The sequence below is a fragment of the Harpegnathos saltator genome, unplaced genomic scaffold, assembly GCF_003227715.2.
Source record: "Harpegnathos saltator strain DR-91 unplaced genomic scaffold, Hsal_v8.6 scaffold177, whole genome shotgun sequence".
NCBI classification, from domain to species: Eukaryota; Metazoa; Arthropoda; class Insecta; order Hymenoptera; family Formicidae; genus Harpegnathos; species Harpegnathos saltator.
The window spans coordinates 193,314-216,954 of record NW_020229958.1 but is presented as its reverse complement, the minus strand read 5'-3'; the positions used below and the strand labels follow the sequence as shown (position 1 = coordinate 216,954).

The following is a 23,641-nucleotide window of genomic DNA, read 5'->3' as shown; positions in this document are numbered from 1 at the left end:
AGCTCTCTCGTTTCCTCTCTGTCGGCATCGACGCGGCCTTCCTCTCCCTTTCCCACGTATGTATGCGTACACCGCGGCGTCCGCTATACGCCGTTGTGTCTGAAGTTAGGCGCCGCACCGGTCAAATCGAGCACGCAACCACCGAATATCGATGTTCTGCGATTGTTGCTTTAACAGCGTTGCGAGTTTTTTTAGCCTCCCTCACCTGTTTCCACGTTCTACCGTCGTTTCACGAATCGCGTGTAAGCCACACGTTCTTACGTGTCTTCCGACTTTACGAGCGTAATTCTTTTTGTACGCTCGTGCCTTTATCGAGTGAAACGTTGTTCCGTACGGCTGTCTGTCTTCAAGCGTGTACGTACGCGACACGAGATGAGTGTATGACCCTTTTCTCCCTTCCCCTTCCCGCCGTCCCGCAGCCATTGTTGCCCGTAGATTCGTTACCCAGATATTTTTATAATTGTCTCACGAGACAATCGACCTCTCATGGGAGCTTTGCAGTCTCATAATTATATTCGATACACTGGATTGAGATGATGCAAAATTTTGTTATATTGACGCGGCAACAAATCTGCCGAAAGTAAACTTATTATGCGTCTCTCTGTCTTTCATATCATATCTTATGCAATTTTGAGGAAATTTTTACCATCTCTTTCATATTTCTGTCATACTCTGTGTAAAAAAATACGAATACTATGTGAAGTCTGACACAACGGCCGCTTTTACGTAAAGTGTAGGTAGGTAAGATTGCTGCCAAATTTTCGCATGTCTGTCTATTTAGGTGACTGCTCGAACTCGCGTGATTGTACCAGGATACTTCGAACGATACGCTCGCGAGTGCCAAGAAATACGTGACTCCTAGTGCACATAGTATTTCCCGCCATTATTGCAGCAGGTTTATAGCGGCGGACTTTTCCGCTGATAATTCGAGCCAACTTTTCCTTCGCGGAAATGTTCGGTCACCCGACTGCCTTGAGGATGACGAGGATTTGGAACAGCGCGAAGAGGTTCACGGGGAGCCGACATTTTACATACCTCGTCTACGGACGGATCCCTCGCAGAACTGTCTCGGCGGTTCTTCACAAAGTGTCCGCTCGCGTGACCGAATCTTCGGCTGGGATCCGAGCCAGGGACGAGAGGGATAAAATAGACGCGAGAGGTTTATTCGAGGATACGGAGTACTATTCCCGAACGTTAAGTTGCACATGCATTCGCCGTGAATGCACCCGCTGCGGGCACGCGTGCCAGCTGGAAGAGGTGTATCGCTCTGTTTAGTTTCACTTCTTTCGCAGAGATCTATTTCCCGATAGACAGGAGAATCGTGATATTCCGAGCCCGATGGGCGAGAAATCGGCGAGTGCGCTTACCTGATCTAACCTCCGCGATTGTCCGTATAAAAACGTCCGTATACGCGCGACGACGGCGTCAGTTGTCCCATGTGAAGTTGCATCCTTCCTAAGTATCATTCATGGAATCGCGATTGCGATATCGCGGTGCAACTTCACATGGTAATAATCTGGTAAATCTGTGACGTCTGTCGCGAGTGTGACATGTAACAGCGATAATAATTAACGACTGGACGCGACTTCTTCGACAGAATGTATAATCAATTCGCTATAGCCCAGCATCCACGTGCAGGATGAATAATCCATGAGACAGCGTGAAGTTGATTGAGATGCGACAAAAATGTAGACATCTGGTACGTACGTAAGCTGTACGTAAACACGAGCGTTGCGTACGGCCGGCTCTTTTTCCGCTGCTCTGCGTTCTACGTTAATCTTTCTATATTTAGCGCGAAACAGGTGTAGGTACATTAGATCGGCCGGATGGGACAGACGAATCGGAGAGAAAGTGCAGCTGAAAAGAACTGACCTCTTCTATTGCCGGAGCACGCGTAGGTGCACCAAGTTGGTGCGACCACTTGGTGTCCATTAACAACGACACCGTATCACGCGTGCATGTACAATGCACGCGACACTTTAAACTGCGATCACGCCACGACGGGCGCGAGAAAAATGTCGATTTTAGCGTGCTGCGTCGCAAATGCGCTCGTGGATGCTCCGATGACTCGACGAATAGTTCAGCGGAAAGAGAGAAAGAGAGAGATGATCGGTACATAATTGTTGTAGTTTTCTGAAAAAGTATCGGGAGGTGTGTGTGTGTGTGTGTGTGTGTGTAATTTTTATTTAACGGCCACTTCGCTCGATTAAGTCGACTGGTCGTGGTAGTGATCGAGATGTGAATACCTTTGAATTTAATTAGTCGGATGTAAAAATTGCGCTTGATGACCTCGATGTTGATGCTGTATGTCGAACGGCGTACGATGGACGCTCTTATTTTTTTCAAGTAGCAAGTTCCCACACAAGTCATTTGGAAATCTACGGAAAGAATATACTTGATCGCTACACTCGTATGAGACTATCATTAGGTGATTTCAAAACTTGTTATTTCAGTTTGATAATTGGTACTTAAGGCGTATTGATAAAATTATGTTTATGTTTCGATCACGCAAACTTACAATTATCGCGAGCTTAAAAATACGCGCTTCAGGAATATACGTATGATGAAATAATACATTTATGTTACTGATGGCAAATGTATGTATGTATGTGTGTGTGTGTGTGTGTGTGTATATAATACGAAGAAAGGGGGAGGGCTATTGAATAATTACACATATTGAATACATATCGAATATTCGTTTCTACAGAGAAATCAATCGAAATTTCACAATGTAGACATCTATGAGAGAAAAGGAAAAGCGACACTCGAAGAAGATAAAGTTTACTCTACAAATTTGTATTTAATAGAGTTTTGTCATCAATATAAATTCTGATTCAAGTGGTTAATAACTTATTTTGCAGTGAATTCAGGTTCATCACGTATATTATGTACATATAATAACAGTCATAACATAAATAGCATCGTTAAGCATATCAATAAAAACTCTATACATGTTTACAGAAGAATCAGTCTTATTGCATATTTTATAAAGAATGAGGAATATTTTATATAAGTAATAAGTATAAGTACATCTTTATATAAGTAATAAGAATACATCTCACGCTGTAGTATCGTTTGGATATTAACGCTTCTGTGAAAAGAAGGTAATAAAATAGTATCTTATGAACATTGCTAATATACATGGCGATGCATCACATCATTAATTTACAATTCTCTCCTTAAGGCTCCTATTTCCTCACTTTGGTCACCTTAAATAATGTCAAAAGCGAAGAAATTTATTTAAAATACTTTCTGCAAAGCACATTCAAGCAAAATACAGCCATAAAGTGATATTTGTGATTAATCAGGTTCTTATAATATCGAAAACATTTTTTAATAATAAAAATAATCACAATAATAAAATTAGCTCGTTATAACGACTAACTAACTATGTGATTTTGTCATATTAATAACTAGTTATAGTTACAACTATAATTGTTATCAATAGCATTGGAATAAAAAAAGTTTTTGGGCTATTGTATAAATGTTATTTTATGAGTGTTACTTTACTCAAATTCTTAGTTGCCATTTTTTTTTCTTTTGATATAATGAAGATGACGGCGGCGAGGAAACGGGAATATTAAGTATTTCATCTTATTATGTATGTATGTATGTATGTACACTTGATTCTTTACAGCTCCTCCAGTCTCAGCCCTGATTCAACTCTCTCTGTATCTCATCCAACGTCTTACCCTTGGTCTCAGGTACCAGAAAGTAAACAAAAAAGATGCCGACGGCGCAAAAACCAGAGAATATCCAGAATGTGCCGTATGGGTACACGGCGTTTGTCATGTTGCTGTAGAATTTGGTCACTACAAAGGCCATGAGCCAGTTGAACAAGCAAGCACTACTCGCAGCTATTCCTTTCACCTCCGGAGCGAAGATCTCGGGCATCATCGTCCAAGGGAGTGGTCCGAAGCCGAAATTGAACATGATGATGAAAACGCAAAGTGGGATTATCGCAAACCACTTGATGTTGTCGAAGGAGTGAGTGTGCTTTATACAGTAGAAGTAAATGCCCATGACGAAAGTCGCCAACAACAACGACACAATAGACGACAGCAGTAATATCCTCCTACCCAGCCGATCGACAACAAGGGTGCTGCCAAAGACCGCTACCACTTGCACCACTCCGATGATGATGCTGGCGTAATTGGCTGGAATACTGCTGCCAGCTTTGACAAAGATATCAGCGGAGTAGAAAATGATGGAGTTTACACCGCTCATCTGTTGAAAGAGCATCAATCCGTATGCAATCACGAAGCCCTTCTTCGCAGCTGTTGACCGGATAGCGACGGAGAAAGACACATGGTTCCGTTTAGTCTCCTCGATCACCTCCCGTTGCGCTTGCAACTCGGCCTCGACGTCGTAGTGAGTGCCGCGCAACTGAATCAAGCTCTTCCTGGCAGCGTCTTCGTTGCCTTTTTGCAAGTAATAGAACGGGGTCTCCGGCATGAAGAAAAACACCCCGAAGAAGATCAGAGGCACCAGTGCTGAGATGATCGATAGCGTTTGCATCGAGACGAAGCTGCCGAGAACATATGTTAACAGGATACCCATGGTGAGTAACAACTGGAAGAAAGAGCCGAGAGTACCACGAATTTCACTCTCAGCTATCTCAGCCGTATATAGTGGCGCGGCGACACAGAACGCGCCGCCACTGACCCCAGTGATGAATCTACCGAAATAGAACATGAGCACCGATTTGGAAAAGATAATGAGAAGCCAGCCGACGCAGAAGGGTACCACCATGAGTAGCATGGACGTCCGTCTGCCTATCAGGTCCGCCAGTAAACCAATCGGTATACATATTGCACCAGCTCCGAGTGTAGTAAGTGATCCTATCCAAGAGAATTCCTCTGGACTAATGGATATTTGATACTGCTTTATCAAATTCACACCATTTTCACCAGCAGGAGATGACCATCCCAATACCATACCAGCAGCAAGAGCACCAAGTGTCGCTGCAATACCTGCCAGATATTGCGGCAGCTTCTTTCCATGATTCGATAAGTAATCATTGTTAGAAACTAGGGTTTGTTGAGAGATTCCAATGTTGTTCTCAGTCATCTCGGCTTGATCATTTGCTGACAGAAGTGGTGTGCTTTCGTCAACCTGTAAACATAAAGTAAGATATTAAATACTGTTCTTTATCATTGCTAAATAGCAAAAATATGTAGATTATCGCTTGTTGAAATTCTAATTGATATATATATATATATATATATATATAAAGTAGATCCAATTTTATTATTTTTCATGAACATTTTATGGATTTATTTATATGCAATCACAAAGAACTCTGATTAATGTGATTTTCAGAATATAAATCAGAATGTAGAACCACATACGATGGAACACGTTGCTGCTTCATTTTCAACTTCCCACGTATTATTCCCTGCCATTTTGACAAGATCCTTTTCAACTTATTTCTATGCTGATATATATTACTGTGACAAATACAACAAACTGTATATTGGTAACATCAGTCATGTAACCATTGATGGGATATACATAAGTATGTTCATTGTTTCATATCCTTGTTGCTATTACACATGATTCTTGGAGTGTTTTTCCATACGCCGATAGTCTGTATTGTTATTTATACATTTGTCAATGTCACGATGTCAGGCGACGGATAGAAACGATGAAATATGAAAACACCACAACGTAACATCTAACAGCGAGGATCAATTCTACGCTAAGAATAAACCTCAACAGCTGAGGAAACAATTAACAGAGAATTTACCGACTGATGAACTTATAGGAATCACATAAGTGCAAAAATCTTAGGGATAATTAGAGAATGTTGATATTACCGACCGATTATGATTCAAATGATAGAGTCCCCGACTGTAAGTACATGTTTATCTTTCTCCTCTGACAGCTACTTTTGCTATTTAATATCACGATAAATAAACCAAGTTTCAATACTTAACATACGCGAGTATTTCTGCTCAACGCGAACATAGACTCTTATTATCGGAAACCGAATTCTTATCACCGGAAAACGTCTTTGAGATTAGATGCATAATCAAAAGTGAAAATCATTAACAGCAAGCTTGAAATTCGCATTTATCAAGATCGCCTTGTTCAAGAATATCTATATTTTTCAATATATGAGCACTAAATACGATAGTTTGATATAAATCTGTCCATAAACACCTAATTTTTAATTTTAGACAATTCCAGTCTTTTGGTTTGAAATTCTTTAATTTTTTTCGATTTTTTCCTTGATCGTTTGTTATAATATCTTAGATAGTTCTTTCTTTTTTGATATTTATTTCACTTATTGATTCACTTAATAATTATCTGCGAGAGATTAATTCAAGATAATAATATGTAATCAAGAGCAGTTCTCTGAATTCGAGAATAGTCGCTTGTCACGTTATATAATGTATGAATATAACTCGCGTTCCAAAGTTCCTTTCTTCATGTACGCAGAGAGGATTTTTATAGCTCAAAAATTAATTTAGAGAATTTTATAATCGAGAAACACATATGGATATTCTACCTAAATTTGTATATTACTTGTCCCATTTCATATATATCATTTATACCTTAAGAACTAAAGTCTACTATTAAAAGAATTCCTCGTTAAGATAATTTCTGCTGACGGTTTGTCTCCGCAATTTACTAGAAATCGTGGCAAATTTGACAAAAATTTTACATGAGAAAAGACGTGATATTTTTTCTGCACATACATACCGAATAGAATTTCGGCGACGTATTGAGAGAGGGAAAAATTTTTCTGTTCGATCACACAGAAGCAACTGCGGAAAAGTGTCGGCATTTGCGAACGTGGGTCAGAAGTGGCGGTGGATAACAATAACCGAATGCGAAAATATTAGCCGTTCAGTAACATCGTTCTGATAACAATGTAGATTACGTAAATTATAGCTTACGGCAACTTATCTTACAACGCACATTCCACGATACCTTACGTCAACATACGGCATCAAATTCAATAAAGTTGAGTATAATTAAAAGTGTTTTGTCGTGCTGAGCATATATGACAGCGTCGATGAGAGACAGTTACGCATTTAGTTTAATGCAAATTGCTTTAGATACGCGCGTTGCTCTCAAATCGCCGTGACGTCTCGTGCTGAGAGAAGCGCGGACTTAATTTCGTTCAGTACATATTAACATATTATGCAACACGATATTAACGTTTTATGTGCGTATTTTTTCAACTTTTCTTGCAACTCGTGGAGAATTTGGTAAAAATCATTTGTGCGGAAGTCGCCTGTAAGTCAAATGGAATATATAATTTTGAATTGAAAATTCAAAAATTCAAAAAATTGAAAATTCAACGCGGTAAACGCGATGCTATTTTTATAACAAGAACACGTAGCATACAAAATAGAAGACGATAACAATTAAAAATAAATTCAAAGATCAATCTTTTGCTATACGTGTGAATAAATAAATATAGATAGACAAACAAAATAAATAAATTATATACGATAAGTGTAAAAATTACATATACATATATCTAATATACAGGCAGCTGTCTTTGCGTTTAAAACAGAGCTCGGCAAAGTTTACAACTTTCGGCCGATTTTCGGAAGCTACGCCTTGTATCTCCCCTTACCGCGCGGCGGATCCAGCAACTGACGGTCGCGGCTCGCGACCTCAGGACCATTGAGATCATAAGGTTCATCTATGTGATGCCTACTGAAGATGCGTTCGATCAGCGTTAACGCGTCATTCAATCCTTGTAAATATAATGAGCGATAAAGATAGAATAACGTGTTAGCGTTGACAGCGCGCTCCTTTAGCGCACCTCAGAGGCTGAAAAATTGATGTATCGATACAACTATATGTATAATATTTTGTACAAACTTGTACAAATATATACTTGTATAAGTACACATATATATAAGTATATATATATATTTTTTTTTTTCTCTTATATTCTTATAATTAGAAGGTAACATAAGGTTTCCTCGTCACCCATGACGTACTATTGCCGACGCGTTTAACAAAAAAACCGCGTCGGCAATAGTACGTCATGACGAGGAAACCTATTATGTTACCTTCTAATTATAAAATTATAAGGAAAAAAATATATATGCGCCTTATGATCTCAACGGTCCTGAGGTCGCGAACCGCGACCGTCAGTTTGCTGGATCCGCCGCCGCGCGGTAAGAGGAGATAGGAGGCGTAGCTCCGGAGAATCGGCCGAAAGTTGTAAACTTTGCCGAGCTCTGGTTTAAAATATTCCAAACGTCGCAGTTTTTACTTTCGTATTAAGTAGACGCGTAAATTCCATATTTGCCGCACAGAAACTTACTTTGTTATCTAGAATCGTGAACCTTCACCTTTGCAAACTATACAGTACAATCAAGCTTCATCAAATCCGAAAACTTGTCTGACAATTTCACTTTGTTATCCTGCGTTTTTATTGTTTCGCTCTCTCTCTTGTTGACCCTCTCTTGTTGCTTTCCAACGACACGCCACGATTTCGCACGTCGTCGAACGAGCGAGCGAATGTTTATCGAATGATATAGATCGAAGTTTTACATAATCGAAATGCGTGTGAAAAATAATATTTACGAGCAAGTTAAAATCGCACGTTATCGCGATTTTTTCTCCTTTTCTCGTACGTTTAAATCCGAGGAAGTGCACTTTCGCAACGCGAAACAACATTATCACGGTATCGAGCGCGACATTAATTTATACAATATCTTGAAAATTTATCGAGCGCGTCTTATGTGCGTTTATGATTAAATAGTGAATGTGCCAAATGCGTCGGAATTCGCCGCTATCTCGCAGCTACGTAAATATACTCTGAACATATCTTCCTAGAAAAAAAAGAAAAAAATTTAAATAGACGTTCCTCGTTCGTCGTTTCGCTTTAACATTTTAGATCAGTTTTTTTTCGAAAAGTACGCGATGCTCGCCGCGAACGCTTATTTGCACGCTATAAGCAAAGTATAAACATTCAGTAGAACGCGTACGAGATGCATGTCGCAACTGTCAATAAGAATGCAGAGCGCGGAGAGGCGAGTTTGAAGCGCTGATTAGACGAAGCCGCGAATTAGCAGCAGAGAATTAGCAATCCTGATTGTCACGATTCCTTTATTTCCCCGGATATTCGTCCGTGTGTAACGAGATTAGACGAAGATTAGCTTCGAAGATCGATCGTAAACGATATCTTTGAATGATACTTCCTCGGTGCGCTATTGTATGTTTATCTACGTTTGTCCAAATAATCAGGTCATTTCGTCCGAGCAGATAATCTTCTTGACAAGTACTCTGGACATATTACTGGATCAATATTGAATAACGACTAATAGCATAATAAATTTGGAAGTTTTTAAGGATACATTCAGGTGTAACACTTTCCAGAAGTGTTATCGGAAGTTTCCAAGTAAACGATGACGAGTAAAGCTTCACTTCGTGAGGAAATCCGTTGGAATCGTGGAACAACCGGCGTGGAAATCGCAATATTTTGCACGAAAATAGAAAAAGATTTGAGCATCGTGAATAATTGAGCAAAGTTTATCTCTCACAACGTGACGTACGCGTGTTATCTGCCTCGCTGACACTGCACGTGTTGCCGTCGTATCGTAATATGCTTGAATTGCTCGCAATTTATCGAATTATTCTTCGCGATGTGTAAAAAATCCCATTGAAAAATATCCACCGGCAGGTGCTATGCGAAATCATTCAATTCAAGTATCAACGTCCATCTTGATTACAAGTATAACGTATTACGCGCTTACGTTTAATGAATTCATCGGTGAATCACTAACTGCGAACGTATACATTCACTTAGAATAACGACGTAAGAGCTGAAAGTCTAAAAAGTCTCAGCCGAGGTTCGGGAAAAAGTTCGGGAAAGTTGCGCTTATAAAACAAGATACAACGAGCATCTTTATTCCGCGCCGTTAAGCACTTCAGCGTACCTCATCGACGGATGTACTAATTCTAACTAAGCGAGTCGATCGTTAGAGATACGACAAATGAAGAGGAAAGAAAAAGAATAACAAAACGACATCTCCATTCCATACGCTCACACATTTTCAGCATTGGAGTTCGCGCCGGTCACGTAAAAATGATTTATGTAACCATTACGTAAGTAACAAAGCGTGTCCGCCGGCGGTTCCACCCACGATTTTCGTCTCCCGCCGTGTTTTTTTCCGTTCGCCGAATGGATGACGGCGATCGTCGCCGTCATTCGTGGAAAATGCGGTGTGTCGCGATAATCATCTACCGAATCCCGCAGGTAAGTAACGACGAGCGAGCAAAGCGAACGTGAACACTTGCGAAAGACACGCTTATCTCGCATATGTCAATAACGATAGCGCCGAAAATCAAAAGCTTCAAAAGTTCGATATGGACACGAAATCGTACGTGAATGTTAAATCTTTGCGCTATCAAACATTTCAACATATTTAGTTATCAGTTATTTTAATCGAACACGTTTGAGTTATTGCTTGAAGAAGCGGGTCGATTTATTCGCACTTGCTCTTCGCTCGGCTCACTAGTCGACGTCCGACTCGCGCATTTTGCGCGTTTCTAAGTCTCGCAAATGTCTCGAAAGATAAAGCGCACGGTGAGACATTGACGATTTAAATATGGACAGCTTAAAATTCGAATATATCTGATATAGAAAATACGTACAATACGTACAATATAGCGATATAGCAGCAATGCGACCGTCCGAAGTAATGCATTTTACATCAATGATGGCCTCTCTCTTTTGTTTCGTCACATTTATCATGCAGCTTTGCATACGTTTGTACGCCAGCGAAGGAGTGAGTGCTTATATTGTATTTTTAGCGAAATACAATTTATGAGCTTGTGAATGACGCGCCATTCGCGCGATAAGGGAAAGCCAAGGGAAATAGAGAGATTTCGATACGGCAAATGTAATATTACGCATAGATAACGACCTGGCTTTTGAGCGTTTGTTTCGAAAGAATGTGACAGCGAAATAAAAACTTTCAATCCGGTCCTTCCTTTGTAAAAAGGTTTCTGCGATAAAGCCGGCTGCCGCTTAATTTTCCAACGTTAATTTATCGGCACTTTAATACTACTCGGTAAATAACATTCTCTTCGAAGCTTTAAATTTCTCGTCGCATTGGTCTAATGACAGAAGAAATCAAGAGCACTGAGAGGACACTTCGCAACGACGAAATTCATTCGAGCGACGTCGGGACTCGTCCGTCTTGGCAACACAACGTGACAACTTACGCACTGGATGCGAGGAAAAAAGTCACACGGCAAAAAGTCGCAAAAACGAGAGGAAAAGAGAGAGAGAGAGAGAGAGAGAGAGGGAGAGAGAGAGAGAGAGAGAGAGAGAGAGAGAGAGAGAGAGAGAGAGAGAGAGAGAAAGAGAAAGAGAGAAAGAGACAATAGGCGACCGAAGAGATCGTAGCGGCTGGCGATCCTCGACGAAAAATGTATCGTTATTATCCGCAGTTGGCGCGTCTGGCCGATCGTTAGACCGGCGATTGAATCGGCTACACACCTCTTTGCTGTGCAAGAACTCCTCGTCGGGGCAACTGTGGTGCGCAGGAAACGACTACTAGACGAACGTAGCCCGTACTGACCTCCGCGACAGTAGTTACGCGACGTCAATCATTGTTCCGGCGCAAGAATTCAATTCTTATCAGCCGCGCGCGATACCCGGCAGTCGAAATGCGTGCGAGGAAATACGTATACGTATGCATGTGCAGATGCGTATCTCGTTACTACGTTATCGAATTCGCTACTCGCGATTCGCGCGCGACTTTTCCGCCTCGTCGCGTTTTTCCCCTCGCGTGCGTCGTTTCCTCGCACCTTAACTTCTCGCTTCCTCGTGATGCTTCCTCGTTGACCGCCGCGGGACGAACGTGATCGACTCCTCTTGTGAAACGTGACGGTACTTTCCTTGTCGGCGACAATCGCGCAATAATTGCGAGACGGTCGCGCGTGCCTCGCGCGGCGCAAAACACGACGGGAGGATTGGGGAAGCGTGCACGCGACGTCCTCGTCGTCCCTCGCATCCGGATTCACGTGTGTCTCACGAAATCGCGAAACCTCGCGGCTCGCGGCTGCTCGCAAGTTCAACCTCGACGAGTAAAAGCGGCCCGCTCGCGCGATAATCTGAAACTTTGATTTATGTCAATCTATGTTATCGTGTTATGGGGGGCTCGTCAAAGTTTCTCAGTACCTTCCCGTGCCAATCCGCTGTCTTGGTTTCTTTCCAGATGTTATTGCATCATTGGTTGTTATTAACGTTGATTTGTGTCGACCTACGTTATTATGTTATCCTATCAAGTTTGTCTCAGATTCGATAACCTCCTGTGCTATTCCGTCGACTTGATTTCTCGTCCGATGATGAATTTCTTATTGATTCCCACGTCATTTTGCGGAAAAATGACGTTTGTAGAAAATAACGCTATTCGGATAGTTGCCTCGCAGTGACCAGTGTCTTTTTTTTTTCTACCTGCTTGTTGCCATGTGATTCATAGAAGCGTGACATCGTTTTCTATAATAGGACAGCGAATAACTGATAAGTAGCAGATAATCTCCAATGCGATTCAAAATTTTAATCATTTTCGCAGAATTCCATGATACTAACCTTGCCAGCGGCGTTCGTCGATAAACGAGAACGAAATACATAAACGCGTTTCTTCTCGGCGAGCGTATTTTGTGAATTTGCTTGAGCAACAAGTTAATTCATATTTAATGGATGCAGTGTCCATTTGATGATCGCCCATTGACCTTGAATCGCTCATTTTAATCGTCATGATGTATTTCTGACTTTTTCCTGCACAAACATAGCATATTCTCAGTAATCGACAATTATGTGACGTCGCCGCAATGTTTTGCTCGTGAACTCGTGATGTGCGTTTTACTGCCATGTGAATTAATAATAAGCTTGATCAAGAAACGAATAGAACACATGCCTTATTTCTTAAAAATAATCATTTAATTTACTTAGCAAGGAACACTTGATGCAGTCTTAACCAAAGAAAGAGGAACAAAAAAAAAGAACAAGTTGTGAAAAGATGAAACCGAAAATGGCAAACAGGCGGCATTTTTAAAAATTATTTTTTAGATTTTATATGAAATGTGTAAAATATAAAAGTCTCTCCCTGTAATACCTTTCGCAGAATGTACGCAATAATTTTATGTATGCTCAAGCTGGCTCAAGATAATCAAATAGATAACGTCCGTTAATACATACGTTAATACATGTGAAAACGAAAAATATATCGCACAGTCACGTGGTGCTCCTTGCAAACGTCATCTAACGTTGGACATTTAAACCGACCATCGGTCGCTGACATGTTCGAATTGTAACGTCATGTGCCCGATCTTCTTTAATTCAACCCACGTCATAACGTTTGCTTTCTGCTGTCTTGTTTGTGTTCCGTCAGTTCGCTCCTTATTTCGGTAAAATGAGCCCGATCGATCATCGCAGGAGCAGACTCGATGACCGCACGAGAAGCGAAAATGACATCTGAAAATCACAACGGGAAAACACAACAGGCGTGCGTCTGCTTCTCTCAGCTAGATTTAAATACTTCGTAGAAATTAGGTTAGGTTTGGTTAGACTACGTAAGATTACAGAACCCGGTTCTTTACTATCAGAGTAACTAACTCCGCCGGCGAAAACGAGACTGATCCTCGATCTCCGGAGGTTGGCGATTAAAAGAAAAGCTTGAGCTTCTGATTACAATATTCGGCGAGTTTTAATCGCGCTCACAAACATGTATTCGACGAAGACGCCAACCCTGCGAATCGACGAGGCCGATCTCAAGTGCAAGAACGGCTGCGGCTTCTACGGCAACGCGGAATGGGAAGGCTACTGCAGCAAATGTCATCGGGAACATCTGCAGAAACGGCGAGCCCAAGCCGAACGCGTGTCTCATGCGCAGCTTTCGGACACGTAATGTATCCTCGTACTGTCGCGCGTTTTTCCTCGACGGGTGCGCAGCAATTTCTCACAGTGTGTTTACGTTGCGCTTACAGAGATAATGTCAATCGCCTGGTGGTTGCCGGTAGTCACAAGTACGAGGAGAAAAAGGTACAGCATGAGAAAAAGTACAAATTGTTGAACATCTCCTTCAGGAAACCCGTCGCAAAAGGTACATAATAACGTCGCTTGCGTTGCGACGTCGAAAATAGCCGTTTATTATCACCAAGCGTCTCTTTATCGTTCTGCCTTTTCCGATGTGCTTCAAGTTCAAGGATATCAGGAATTGTATCATGAGCTATTGAAGGATAATCCGGATCTTGAGAAGGTGAAGGCTGAGAATCGAGATTTGTTGTTATACATAGCCAAGACTCCTGTGGAGAAAGACGTGAGGAAGTGTATACATTCGTTCGTAGTAGACATACTTCAGAACAAAGATGTGAAGAGGATAGAGGAGCTGTCGGAAATAACGCAAAATTTTTACCATGTCTTTGGAAAACGCCTGGAGAACAGCGCCAAATATGCAGGTTCTAACTTGCGTTAGGCTTGAGTTGAGCTTGAGGGAAAATATCTGGGCTCACCTGTTACCTTATTGCAGACATACCACCGGAGATCAAGGAAAAATTATTAGATTATGTCGAGAGGTACGCGATGACACTATTGTACAGGATTCTCTTCTGTCCTCCGTTCACAACCGACGAAGAGAAGGATTTGGCTATACAGAAAAGGTTTGTACCCAAATTATGAAGTGGCTCGGGCTGTTTGCGAGTTTGCAAAAGAAAAGAAACCTAAAGAGAGAAAACAGTGCAACATAGTAGCTTATTTCTATCAGAATACGACAGTTGAATTGGGTCAGTGGCAAGAATTTGGAATGCAGAATCCACGAGACGAGCTCGGAAGTCAGAGAACTCGTTTACACGTCCATTACAGGTTTGTTGCGATGATGATCATCGAGCAGTCTTGCTCAACATCGACATCGCACAGCGTGACGTAGAACATCTCCAAATTTCTTTCAGATCTTTTAAATATGGATTCCGCGAAAGCGCCTCAGGAGAAATTAGCGTGCGTTATTCATTGCTGTAGAAATATATTCTTGTTGTTGCAACAGTCCGTCGACGGGCCGGCGTCGGCCGACGAGTTCCTGCCGGCGCTCATCTTCATCGTTTTAAAGGCTAATCCTGCGCGTCTCAAGAGCAATATCAATTTTATTACAAGGTTTTGCAACGCCAGTAGACTGATGACTGGAGAGGGAGGATATTACTTCACGAATCTGGTATAATCTTAAGTCAAGTGTAAATGACGCTCTTGCGGCTGTTGCGAGCCACAAGTTGCAATAAGAGAACATTCTGGACGGATATTTATAATGTTGCAGTGTTGCGCAGTGTCATTCATCGAAAACTTAACCGCGGAATCCTTGAACATGGCCGAGAAAGATTTTAATGCGTACATGTCGGGTGAGTGCGTGCCAGCCAATACATGGCAGTCGGCTCTTATGATATGCGAAGTAAGATTTTCGATATTGTTTTCTATTAAGATTCCATTATCTTATCGTGATTTATAAGATAAACGCGGATCTATAACGTTTCGATTATCAGAGTCTACACTTCATGTGCGAGGACATAACTCTATTGGACGATTTGCAAGCGAAAAATACTGACATCATAAAGCAGGCGGAGGAGTTGAAGAACCAAATGATGGACTTCAACGAGAAGATCAAAGAAGGTGTGAATAAGGTGATCGAAAGGACGCCATTGCTAATAACTCACAGTCAAAGAGTACCCACCAATCTGGATAGCGAAGACGTTGAGAGTTATCAGCTGCCCCCGCCGATTATTCCACAGGTGAGAGAAAAACGAAAAAGAGAAGAGAGAGAGAGAGAGAGACCAGCTTACGATATTTATCTCTCATGATCGGGCTTTGTTAGGCATTAATTTGCATTACTCGAACAGATATATCCGCAGTCCACCGGCGAAAACCTGAATGGCAACGTAATGACAGACCTGTCGAGCGACTTGATGAGAACATCATTGGTGGAAGATTCCGTGACGCCGTCGCCGACATTCGATTTTCCATCCTTCATCGGTGATGACAGTTTGGAAGTTAGTAGAGGCGAGGATGAGACTAGTCTTATCAGTTTGGATACCCAATCGGATCTCGCGACCGGTGAGACCAGTCAGCTCTTCAAAAAACATACAGACAGTTTAATGGACGAGTGTCCGACACCTGAAGCGAATTTACCGCCCGCTTTGAAGCCTATCAGCTCCGAGGATTATCATGGCTTTACCATTCAGGGATCGCATATACCGACGATCCCGTGCAATACGGGCGATTCGTCGAAAACTTCGGCGGACTTGGACACGGACAGCTATTCCAGTTATTTCCAGAACATGTAGTCTCGAATACAAAACATTCTGTTTTAATTAGGTAAACTTTACTTTCGCTCGCGTCGAAAATATTTCATGTGTGATTTTAATCGTGGTAGCGGTTCAGTCAGAACGAAGAAACTTATGGTTACGTATCAATTTTCTGCTACATCTTTATTTATTCGTCCATATGTGAGGAATTTTCTTGCAGATATATGAAACGAGATAACGAATATACGATGTTTCTTAGTAGATAGGCGTCTCTTCTGTTGGTAGAATAAAGGAACGCGAAATGATGCTGTACGCAGTCAAGTTTCTTTTCACTTAATAGCTGAATTCAGTATCTTCGTGGAAAGAACGGTGGAAACAGTTATTTGACAAGTTATGCAAGAGTTACTATTAAATACATTTTAATATGCAACATATCAAATTTCAATAGTTATACATATTAAATGTTATTGTAAGCATATCTCCAAGTAAGGGTTTATCTCGCGAATTTTGGTCGTATCGATCTCATCGCACACTGGATTGTCTCTCAAGTCCAATCTTTTTAGTTTTTCATGCCGTTTTACAAAGTCTAGTATTTCCTCCGTGCTCGCCAATTTGTTGTTCCTTATAGACAGAAATTCGAGATTGCGCACGATAGGAAAATGCTTCAACGACGTTACGTCATTACTAGACAATGATAGTTTTGTGCATCGTTGCAACGTGGAAAATTGATATAAATGATCCTTCAAATAATTTGCACCGAGATTCACTTCCTCGAAGAGGCTAAAGTAGTGATTGTTGTGCAAACTCGTCAAGCTTAATCCTGATAAATCGATCTTCGATCGTATCTCCAAATTGCTCTCCTCCTTCCACATTTCATGCAATTTGTACTCCACCAAGAGTCTGCTTCCTAGAATTGCAGATGTTATTCCCACATTAAATTTGTTTATATTCAACGGACAGAGTTGGTGATCGAGAATCATTATATTTCTTCACATACGAGCAATATGAGTATTGCTGTACTTACGTAAATCTTTATAATAATTTGAACGAAAGGAGTCTACTTTTGACAGTGTCATCAGGTTATTTAAAATATTGGTGCAAAACTTGGAAAGGTCAATCTTCTTCATCAGAAGTACCTCAGTCAACAAGGCCCACTTGTTATCCGGTTCCATTTTGGATAACTGATTGTAGCTTTCTAACTGTTCGTTTAATTGTTTGTCGTTGCTATTTTGTTTGTGCAGACTCGAATTATTTTTGTAAATCCAGGCGTCCTCCGAATCCGAATAACGCAGCTGGTACACCGTCTCTTGTAATTCTATCGAAATTTCCTTAATGCGATTTAAGTCCTCCAGTGGATTAGCAAATTCAGCAATTCGTAATTTAGCAAATTTTTCATTCGGATATAACTGCCATTCCACATCGGCAGTCTCGCTGTTCACAAGTAACGATAGCGAAACTGGTTTGATCAGCATGTTGTTGTCGAGAACAACAACAGCGGTGTCTTTCTTAACGTATGCACGCCACAGCCGACAGGTAGTTACGTGTTTATCCAAAAGCCATCTTTGGTAGAACCATGCGCTAGTGTCGTTAGGATCAGTAAATGTCGCGTTTATCACCAGGTCGAGTTCTGTGCGATATTATCTGTTATTTCCCGAAATATTTAGCACAAAGGACAGTACTTTGGTGATGATCTTTTGATCATGTTGCAAAAGAAACTTACCCTCTCTATACTTTTCATCTACGATTGGTATCTCTTCCGACGTAGTGCCAAACATCTTGAACAATATTCGACTTCTGTAATGCCAGGACGAGTAGTTTGAGATATTATTTAGTATTTTCGTGTTAGAGAACTCTAGCTCTTCCTCATTAGAGATCCCAGCTTTCTGCACGACAAACTCTCTGTAATCCCAGCAGTGAACTACAACAAAAGAATGCCTTTAAATATATTGGATTGTTGAAAGTATAAGAGAACTTTGTGATTTTATTGTATCAGAGTTTGTATCTTCAGTTTTTTGCAGTATGTTGTACAAGTTGTACAATAATGAATCAAGTTAGTAGACTAACAATTTCTTTCATCTAGATTTAGGCATTTTGCACACAGCCCTAGTTCTTTCTTCCAGTCAGGCTCAGGCATCTGTTCTATAACCCAACATCTTTGGTACCATATACTATATGACTTAGGATTTGCCCTGAGGCAGCTTTCAGTTAAGCTCATCTCATCCTCGAGCATTTGCTTGTACTCTTCCTCATTCCTGCATTTTCATTATTACTTTTTAATTTCTACTATATTTATCAAACATAATAATGAAATATTACCATTTATTCTTCTGGAAAGCTTCACGTCGAATATTCCACAATGTATAAATATCTGGATTACTTAACAGTATATGTTTGGTAATTGACAGTAACTCATCATCCCACAGTTCATCTTTCCTCTAAAATATGAGTAACACAATGAGCTTGTGTCAGTTACATATGAGGAGTGTCATATTGCACATACAAGGAATGATGTTTTACCTTTTGAAATACTATGGCAATGTTAGTTTTATATTGAGCAATTTTAGCGGCTTTTTCCTTCCTCTGTATTTCCTCTTGCTCCGCTGTAGTACGTACCTTCACTCGACCATGCTGAAAGAATATGTGTATACATAATTAGAACTAGGCATTTGATCAAAATGATAAAATATGGATAATTACATGTAGGCGCAACACAACGACTAATAAGCCTAATAGCTCTAGTTGATAGTACTTGACAAAGCAATAATTACCATGACTAAACAATCGAACAACACGGGAACGATCGAACAATCACTAAAACGATACAATTAAAAATTTTCATCACTTTACCATCGTGAATATTTCCTCTTTATCGCAAGGCAATGATGAATTGCTTGAATCACTTCCTTCTTTCCTTCAATATATGGCTCTGGGCATATGGGAGTAGGCCCCTACGCCATTCTTCTCGATAAAAGAGGTAAGAGAAAAACAGGGACAACGTGTACGTTGTCCCCACGATCAAAAAAATATGCGCAGTCACAGGAACCACATTTAACTGCCACGGAGGCGAGCAAAAAACTTTGCTTGAATCACATTTGCACGTATAGCAAGTCTAGAGTTACTAGACTCTTATAGAGTCGCGACTACCAGTGGCTTTCAAGCGCCATGTTTTTCTAGGTACAATTTTCAATAATTCTCAACTGTGATTGGTCAATCGACTCATATCGTTTAAAGTGCTACTGCTTAGTTTTTATGTGCGTTTTTATGAATCGCGGTATTGTTTGCATTTGAAGTAAGACACGCGCGTATTTCATTACTACAATCGTTTATTGAGCGCACAGTGAGTTTCAGAATGTAGTCGTTTTGTTCGTTTATAACAGTTGCACATGCACGATCAGCTGATCATCTCGAGCGTCTCCTCTAGGCCGTATAAGTCTCATCAGCTGATCGGGCCGAGGTCGTCCTTGTCATCGTTAAAAATGGCGTCGCGGACGATAGCATCCGCGACGATTCGAGCTGTAAAAGGAAGGAAAATTCTTGCGACTCGAGCTGCGCTTACTCTGGTAAGCGTTTTTAATTAACATTGTTCTTTCTCATCTCCTTTCTTGAAGCTATTTGTAGCATTGTTTAATTAATTTTGTTTGTCATTTTTTTTGTGACGAAAACACGCTTGTCGGGGGACGAAGATAAATAATGAGCTCAGGTGACAATTTGTCGCGCGTATACCGTCAAATGGATCGCATTTTGTGGTCATTAAGTTTTACGATGATGGATTTTGCGAAGCGCCTTCATTCTTGTTTATTATGCATTTGCGCATTTACGTTATTTCGTAATGTTGCAACACTATGTCTATGTCCATGTTTTATAACCTCACTTTTCAAGGATACATTTTCATGTAAATACATGAATGAAATGAAGAAACGTGTTTTGTATTTTATAGACACCCAGCGCTGTCAACAAAATTAAAGAGATTTTGAAAGACAAGAGTGAATACGTAAGTATGCGTTTATATAATGAAATTTGAAAACTAAGCATACATATATGTAACTGTATGTTTATAAAATTTAATGTTTTATATTGCAGCACGGTTTAGATGCATTTTTTTTTTATAACGAAGTTGGAAGCTGTTGTAATAAGTTTTTCTAAGGGAAGGCACACTTGTTAAATTTTTGTTATTAAAGTAAACATATGTTTATCTCTGATTTATAGATTGCTCTTAAGGTTGGAGTGCGACAACGTGGATGTAATGGTTTGAGTTACACCCTGGATTATGCGAAAGAAAAATCCAAGCTGGATGAGGAAGTGGTCCAAGATGACGTTCGCATATTTATCGACAGGAAGGCACAGCTGTCACTCCTTGGAACGGAAATGGATTATGTTGAAGACAAATTGAGCTCCGAATTTGTATTCAATAATCCCAACATTAAAGGGACATGCGGATGCGGCGAGAGTTTTTCAGTATAGTGAAATTTAGTGCAAAGTCTATTTAATAGTAAATATCTATTTGAATTAAACTTTGATTCGTAAATTCGATTATATATTATAATCGGTAAAATAAATTAAGGTTTAATTCAATTGAGATACCTCTAATGTCTTGTGATATTGATAGCATATGAGATAGTGATATGAGATAACATATACACAGTGTCTTTTCTCATAGCGAAAGGACTGATTTTCTTCTAAGTACAACATGTAGATAGATATATAACAAATTCTACAAGAATTTACTTTTCTGTAAATTTTGTAAATATCTTATCCCTTATACATCTTTTTCCACACATGTGTCATGTTTGTATGTTTCATTAATGCATAATTATAGTATAACGCATTAATTATAGTATAATTGATTTGTTTTTAACTTAGCGATCTTGTTACGGTACTTCTTAACCTTTGCTTAGCTTCCGTCCGATCCTTCTCGTCTCGTTTAATATTTATCGTACTTATAATAATTTGTTGAGAAATGTAAAATAATGTAGAGGCTCCAAAAAAATATGTTTTAAGAGGCAAAAGTGATTCCGTCTCTTTCTTTCTGTTCGCTTCTCATTTTGAAAAAAATCCCAATAAATTGTCGACGGTTTCGCTTCGTTTCAAGCCACTTTCCACCATTGCCCGACAATATACAGTTCGGCGAATCGATATGTATCGTCTGAAGAAATATTTTTGCGTTACATTAACATGATCAGATTTATTCGACTATCATACTTGATATTCCCGGAATCTGTCAGTACAATATCCCGGCATAATAATATCGTGGACAGGCGACAGGCGTGTGGTATCGCCATGAATAATCGAAATCGCATTTCGGTTTTTTTTTCCAAAGTGCCTACGGTTCGCTCGCTCTTACTAAGCATCGTGCGTCACACCCGCGCACACTACTCTGTGTCGCTCCGTAACGCGGTAATTTGCGGTGTCGTGAAAATGTTCATAGTTCGTTCACACGTTACCGCTTCTTTATTCATGAAGTTTCCAAAGGTGCGATTCGCGCGTTGACGAAATCACGGCATGTTACTTCAAATGTTTCGCCCGGGCAGCAAAGCTGCATACGAATGTGCATATAACGCTCGAGAATTGGTGAGGACGTTCCAGTCGTAAAATGTGTGGACGTGTTTTCGCGGTTACGGGCAATCTTTCATATTTATGGAAAGCGGTATGCTAATCCGCACGGCGAGAGAGGTGCCGGTTGTGTGTCGTAGATAGAAAGTGATACACGACCAATTGATAGCGAGCGCGTTAACGGCATTCCAATCTCTTGCAGAGAAGCGCAAAGGAGACGGCGGCGGCGGCGGCGGCCGCCACGATGTCCGCCCACGTGTACATATTTAGATTTGGTTTTGTTCTTCTCATCGCGAGGAGACGGGTCGACTCATTCCGGGTGTGGGGACACCCGGATCATCCTGTCATGGTCATGAGGCCCGCGTCCCTCCCTCACTCTTCGATCCCCGTCGTCTTTCTCGACTACCTCTGAGGAGATATTTACGTCGATCTTGTACTTGCGAAATCGCGATTTTCACGATGATTATGCTACTATCGCAGCCGACACACTCGTCGCCGCCGACTTACCGCGCTCTCGACGGACGTTTGAGCTCGAAATTGAGAAAATGTCTTCTCAGCCGGACGATCGGTCTGGTTTTGACTCGAGCAACTTCGCGTTCTCTTCCACGAGCGATTTGCAGGTTGCAATTTTCGGGACTTATATATGTATTTTCGTGGATCGAGATCAATTGAAAGACGAGGTTTCTTTATTCTCGAATTCTCGCACGCGGGAGGAATGTTAGAGCTTCTCTTTCTGCGTGTGAGAAATTGTTTTCAATTTCTTTTAATAGTTTTTTTAATAGCGTAGATGTAGAATGTTAGTAGAATTTATTTATCTCGCTAAGGAAGTGTAGTAATTTTTTTTAATATGGTAGATTCCAGTCTTAAGTATAAGCAGAACTCGTGAGACGAAAGAATAATAAAATACAAAGCGGAATGTGTTGCAATGTCACATTCCTCCGTTACGAAATAATATCGTAATTTTTCACCGGGGGGGATCTCTCCCCGTGCAGAGAGACGTAAGGTCATTTCGGGTAATGTGTGGCAATTTGCGAAATCTTTTTGTAGATTCGTCTAACGGCCAGCACCTGATGTCACATTGGCATTGGGAGTCATCGCAGAGAAATTAGTATGAATCAGTAGATTTAGTCACCGTTTTTAATTCCACATGCGATACATATATGTGGGTCAATGTCACAACTATTTCGCCGGCGAGACTCTCGGCGTTGCCGTCCGATCGTTGCCAGTGTCGTTGCTACGTTTACGTTGCATCGACTTAATTGTTAAATTTATTTATCACATTCGCGATCACGTTCGGCATCGCGGTGCGAGGCGCTGCGTCGGCCGGGGAGATCGATTTTCGCGAGATATCTCGCGACGCACTTTCGGGAGGCGGCCAGGTGCGCCGGATATGCGTGAACACACACAGGGTGTTCGACGCATTTTCGGCGCACGTGGCACGATGTCCCTCGACGAGAGGCGAGAGGTGAAACGACCGTTTCCCTTAACGAACATGTCGACGTATGAATAATTTTTACGTTGCGATTGATCAAAAAAGAAAGTTCCTTCCTTGATGAAGTGCGCCTCCGGAATCCCCATAGATAACAGAAGATCGCGCGTCTCCCGGCGAATTTCACGGGCCTTGACAGAAAGTGATTTGCAAGGCGTGTAATTACCGCGGGAGGAGAGAGGGAAAGAAGGACGGAGAAGGGGAGAGAGAGAGAGAGAGAGAGAGAAGAAGCAGAGGAACGAAAGGAGGGAAATAAAGAGGAAGGAGAGAACGATATTGCGTCCGATGTATAATTCTTGACAGGGGGAGAGACACGTCTCGGAGTTGCCT

At 41.0% G+C, this 23,641-nt stretch overlaps 4 protein-coding genes and 1 long non-coding RNA gene across 10 annotated transcripts; 3 read left to right on the top strand and 2 right to left on the bottom strand.

Annotated features, from left to right (window-relative positions):
- Positions 1–48: 48 nt before the first annotated feature.
- LOC112588237 (uncharacterized) lies at positions 49–3,665 on the top strand. Of its 2 annotated transcripts, XR_003112709.1 has the most exons (3): positions 49–1,699; positions 1,793–2,112; positions 2,708–3,665. It is a non-coding gene; the product is annotated as an uncharacterized LOC112588237 (long non-coding RNA). The 2 variants fall into 2 exon arrangements; XR_003112708.1 differs by having other exon boundaries at positions 1,793–3,665.
- On the bottom strand, positions 3,474–5,538 carry LOC105182590 (facilitated trehalose transporter Tret1-2 homolog). Its single transcript, XM_011140126.3, has 2 exons — positions 5,352–5,538; positions 3,474–5,115 (listed from the first exon to the last, which is right to left on the bottom strand). Exons 1-2 carry the CDS (start codon positions 5,403–5,405, stop codon positions 3,649–3,651), a joined length of 1,521 nt encoding a protein of 506 aa, XP_011138428.1. The 5' UTR covers positions 5,406–5,538; the 3' UTR covers positions 3,474–3,648.
- A 7,641-nt stretch (positions 5,539–13,179) lies between these two features.
- On the top strand, positions 13,180–16,588 carry Rabex-5 (Rabaptin-5-associated exchange factor for Rab5). 3 transcript variants are annotated; one of them, XM_019841103.2, is made up of 10 exons: positions 13,180–13,493; positions 13,573–13,891; positions 13,975–14,090; positions 14,188–14,445; positions 14,517–14,646; positions 14,751–14,848; positions 14,935–15,191; positions 15,291–15,422; positions 15,514–15,759; positions 15,868–16,311. In XM_019841103.2, the coding sequence occupies exons 2-10, from the start codon at positions 13,713–13,715 to the stop codon at positions 16,309–16,311; spliced, it is 1,860 nt and encodes a 619-aa protein (XP_019696662.1). In that variant the 5' UTR covers positions 13,180–13,493; positions 13,573–13,712. The 3 variants fall into 3 exon arrangements, with proteins under 3 accessions (XP_019696662.1, XP_011138434.1, XP_025153232.1); XM_011140132.3 differs by having other exon boundaries at positions 13,181–13,493; positions 13,594–13,891; XM_025297447.1 differs by lacking the exon at positions 13,180–13,493 and having other exon boundaries at positions 13,713–13,891; positions 15,868–16,588.
- Positions 16,589–16,674: 86 nt separating this feature from the next.
- Positions 16,675–19,410, bottom strand: RabGGTa (Rab geranylgeranyltransferase subunit alpha). Of its 3 annotated transcripts, none has more exons than XM_019841106.2 (7): positions 19,041–19,410; positions 18,790–18,900; positions 18,589–18,707; positions 18,337–18,524; positions 17,993–18,190; positions 17,297–17,899; positions 16,675–17,179 (listed from the first exon to the last, which is right to left on the bottom strand). In XM_019841106.2, exons 1-7 carry the CDS (start codon positions 19,041–19,043, stop codon positions 16,737–16,739), a joined length of 1,665 nt encoding a protein of 554 aa, XP_019696665.2. In that variant the 5' UTR covers positions 19,044–19,410; the 3' UTR covers positions 16,675–16,736. The 3 variants fall into 3 exon arrangements, with proteins under 3 accessions (XP_019696665.2, XP_011138435.2, XP_011138436.2); XM_011140133.3 differs by having other exon boundaries at positions 19,120–19,409; XM_011140134.3 differs by lacking the exons at positions 18,790–18,900; positions 19,041–19,410 and having other exon boundaries at positions 18,337–18,541.
- Positions 19,411–19,537: 127 nt separating this feature from the next.
- On the top strand, positions 19,538–21,131 carry MagR (Iron-sulfur cluster assembly 1 homolog MagR). Its single transcript, XM_011140125.3, has 3 exons — positions 19,538–19,832; positions 20,210–20,263; positions 20,479–21,131. Exons 1-3 carry the CDS (start codon positions 19,656–19,658, stop codon positions 20,731–20,733), a joined length of 486 nt encoding a protein of 161 aa, XP_011138427.1. The 5' UTR covers positions 19,538–19,655; the 3' UTR covers positions 20,734–21,131.
- The last annotated feature ends 2,510 nt before the right edge of the window (positions 21,132–23,641 follow it).

Coding starts and splice junctions, on each gene's coding strand:
- LOC105182590 (XM_011140126.3), bottom strand. CDS start 5,405: ATGGCAGGGAATAATACGTGGGAAGTTGAAAATGAAGCAGCAACGTGT. Junction 5,116..5,351: donor AAGCAGCAACGTGTTCCATC/GTATGTGGTTCT, acceptor TTATGTTTACAG/GTTGACGAAAGCACACCACT.
- MagR (XM_011140125.3), top strand. CDS start 19,656: ATGCACGATCAGCTGATCATCTCGAGCGTCTCCTCTAGGCCGTATAAG. Junction 19,833..20,209: donor CTCGAGCTGCGCTTACTCTG/GTAAGCGTTTTT, acceptor TGTATTTTATAG/ACACCCAGCGCTGTCAACAA. Junction 20,264..20,478: donor TGAAAGACAAGAGTGAATAC/GTAAGTATGCGT, acceptor TCTGATTTATAG/ATTGCTCTTAAGGTTGGAGT.
- RabGGTa (XM_019841106.2), bottom strand. Junction 17,900..17,992: donor AGATGAAAAGTATAGAGAGG/GTAAGTTTCTTT, acceptor AATATCGCACAG/AACTCGACCTGGTGATAAAC. Junction 17,180..17,296: donor AAATTATTATAAAGATTTAC/GTAAGTACAGCA, acceptor CTGCAATTCTAG/GAAGCAGACTCTTGGTGGAG.
- Rabex-5 (XM_025297447.1), top strand. CDS start 13,713: ATGTATTCGACGAAGACGCCAACCCTGCGAATCGACGAGGCCGATCTC. Junction 14,446..14,516: donor GAACAGCGCCAAATATGCAG/GTTCTAACTTGC, acceptor ACCTTATTGCAG/ACATACCACCGGAGATCAAG. Junction 15,760..15,867: donor CCCCGCCGATTATTCCACAG/GTGAGAGAAAAA, acceptor TTACTCGAACAG/ATATATCCGCAGTCCACCGG.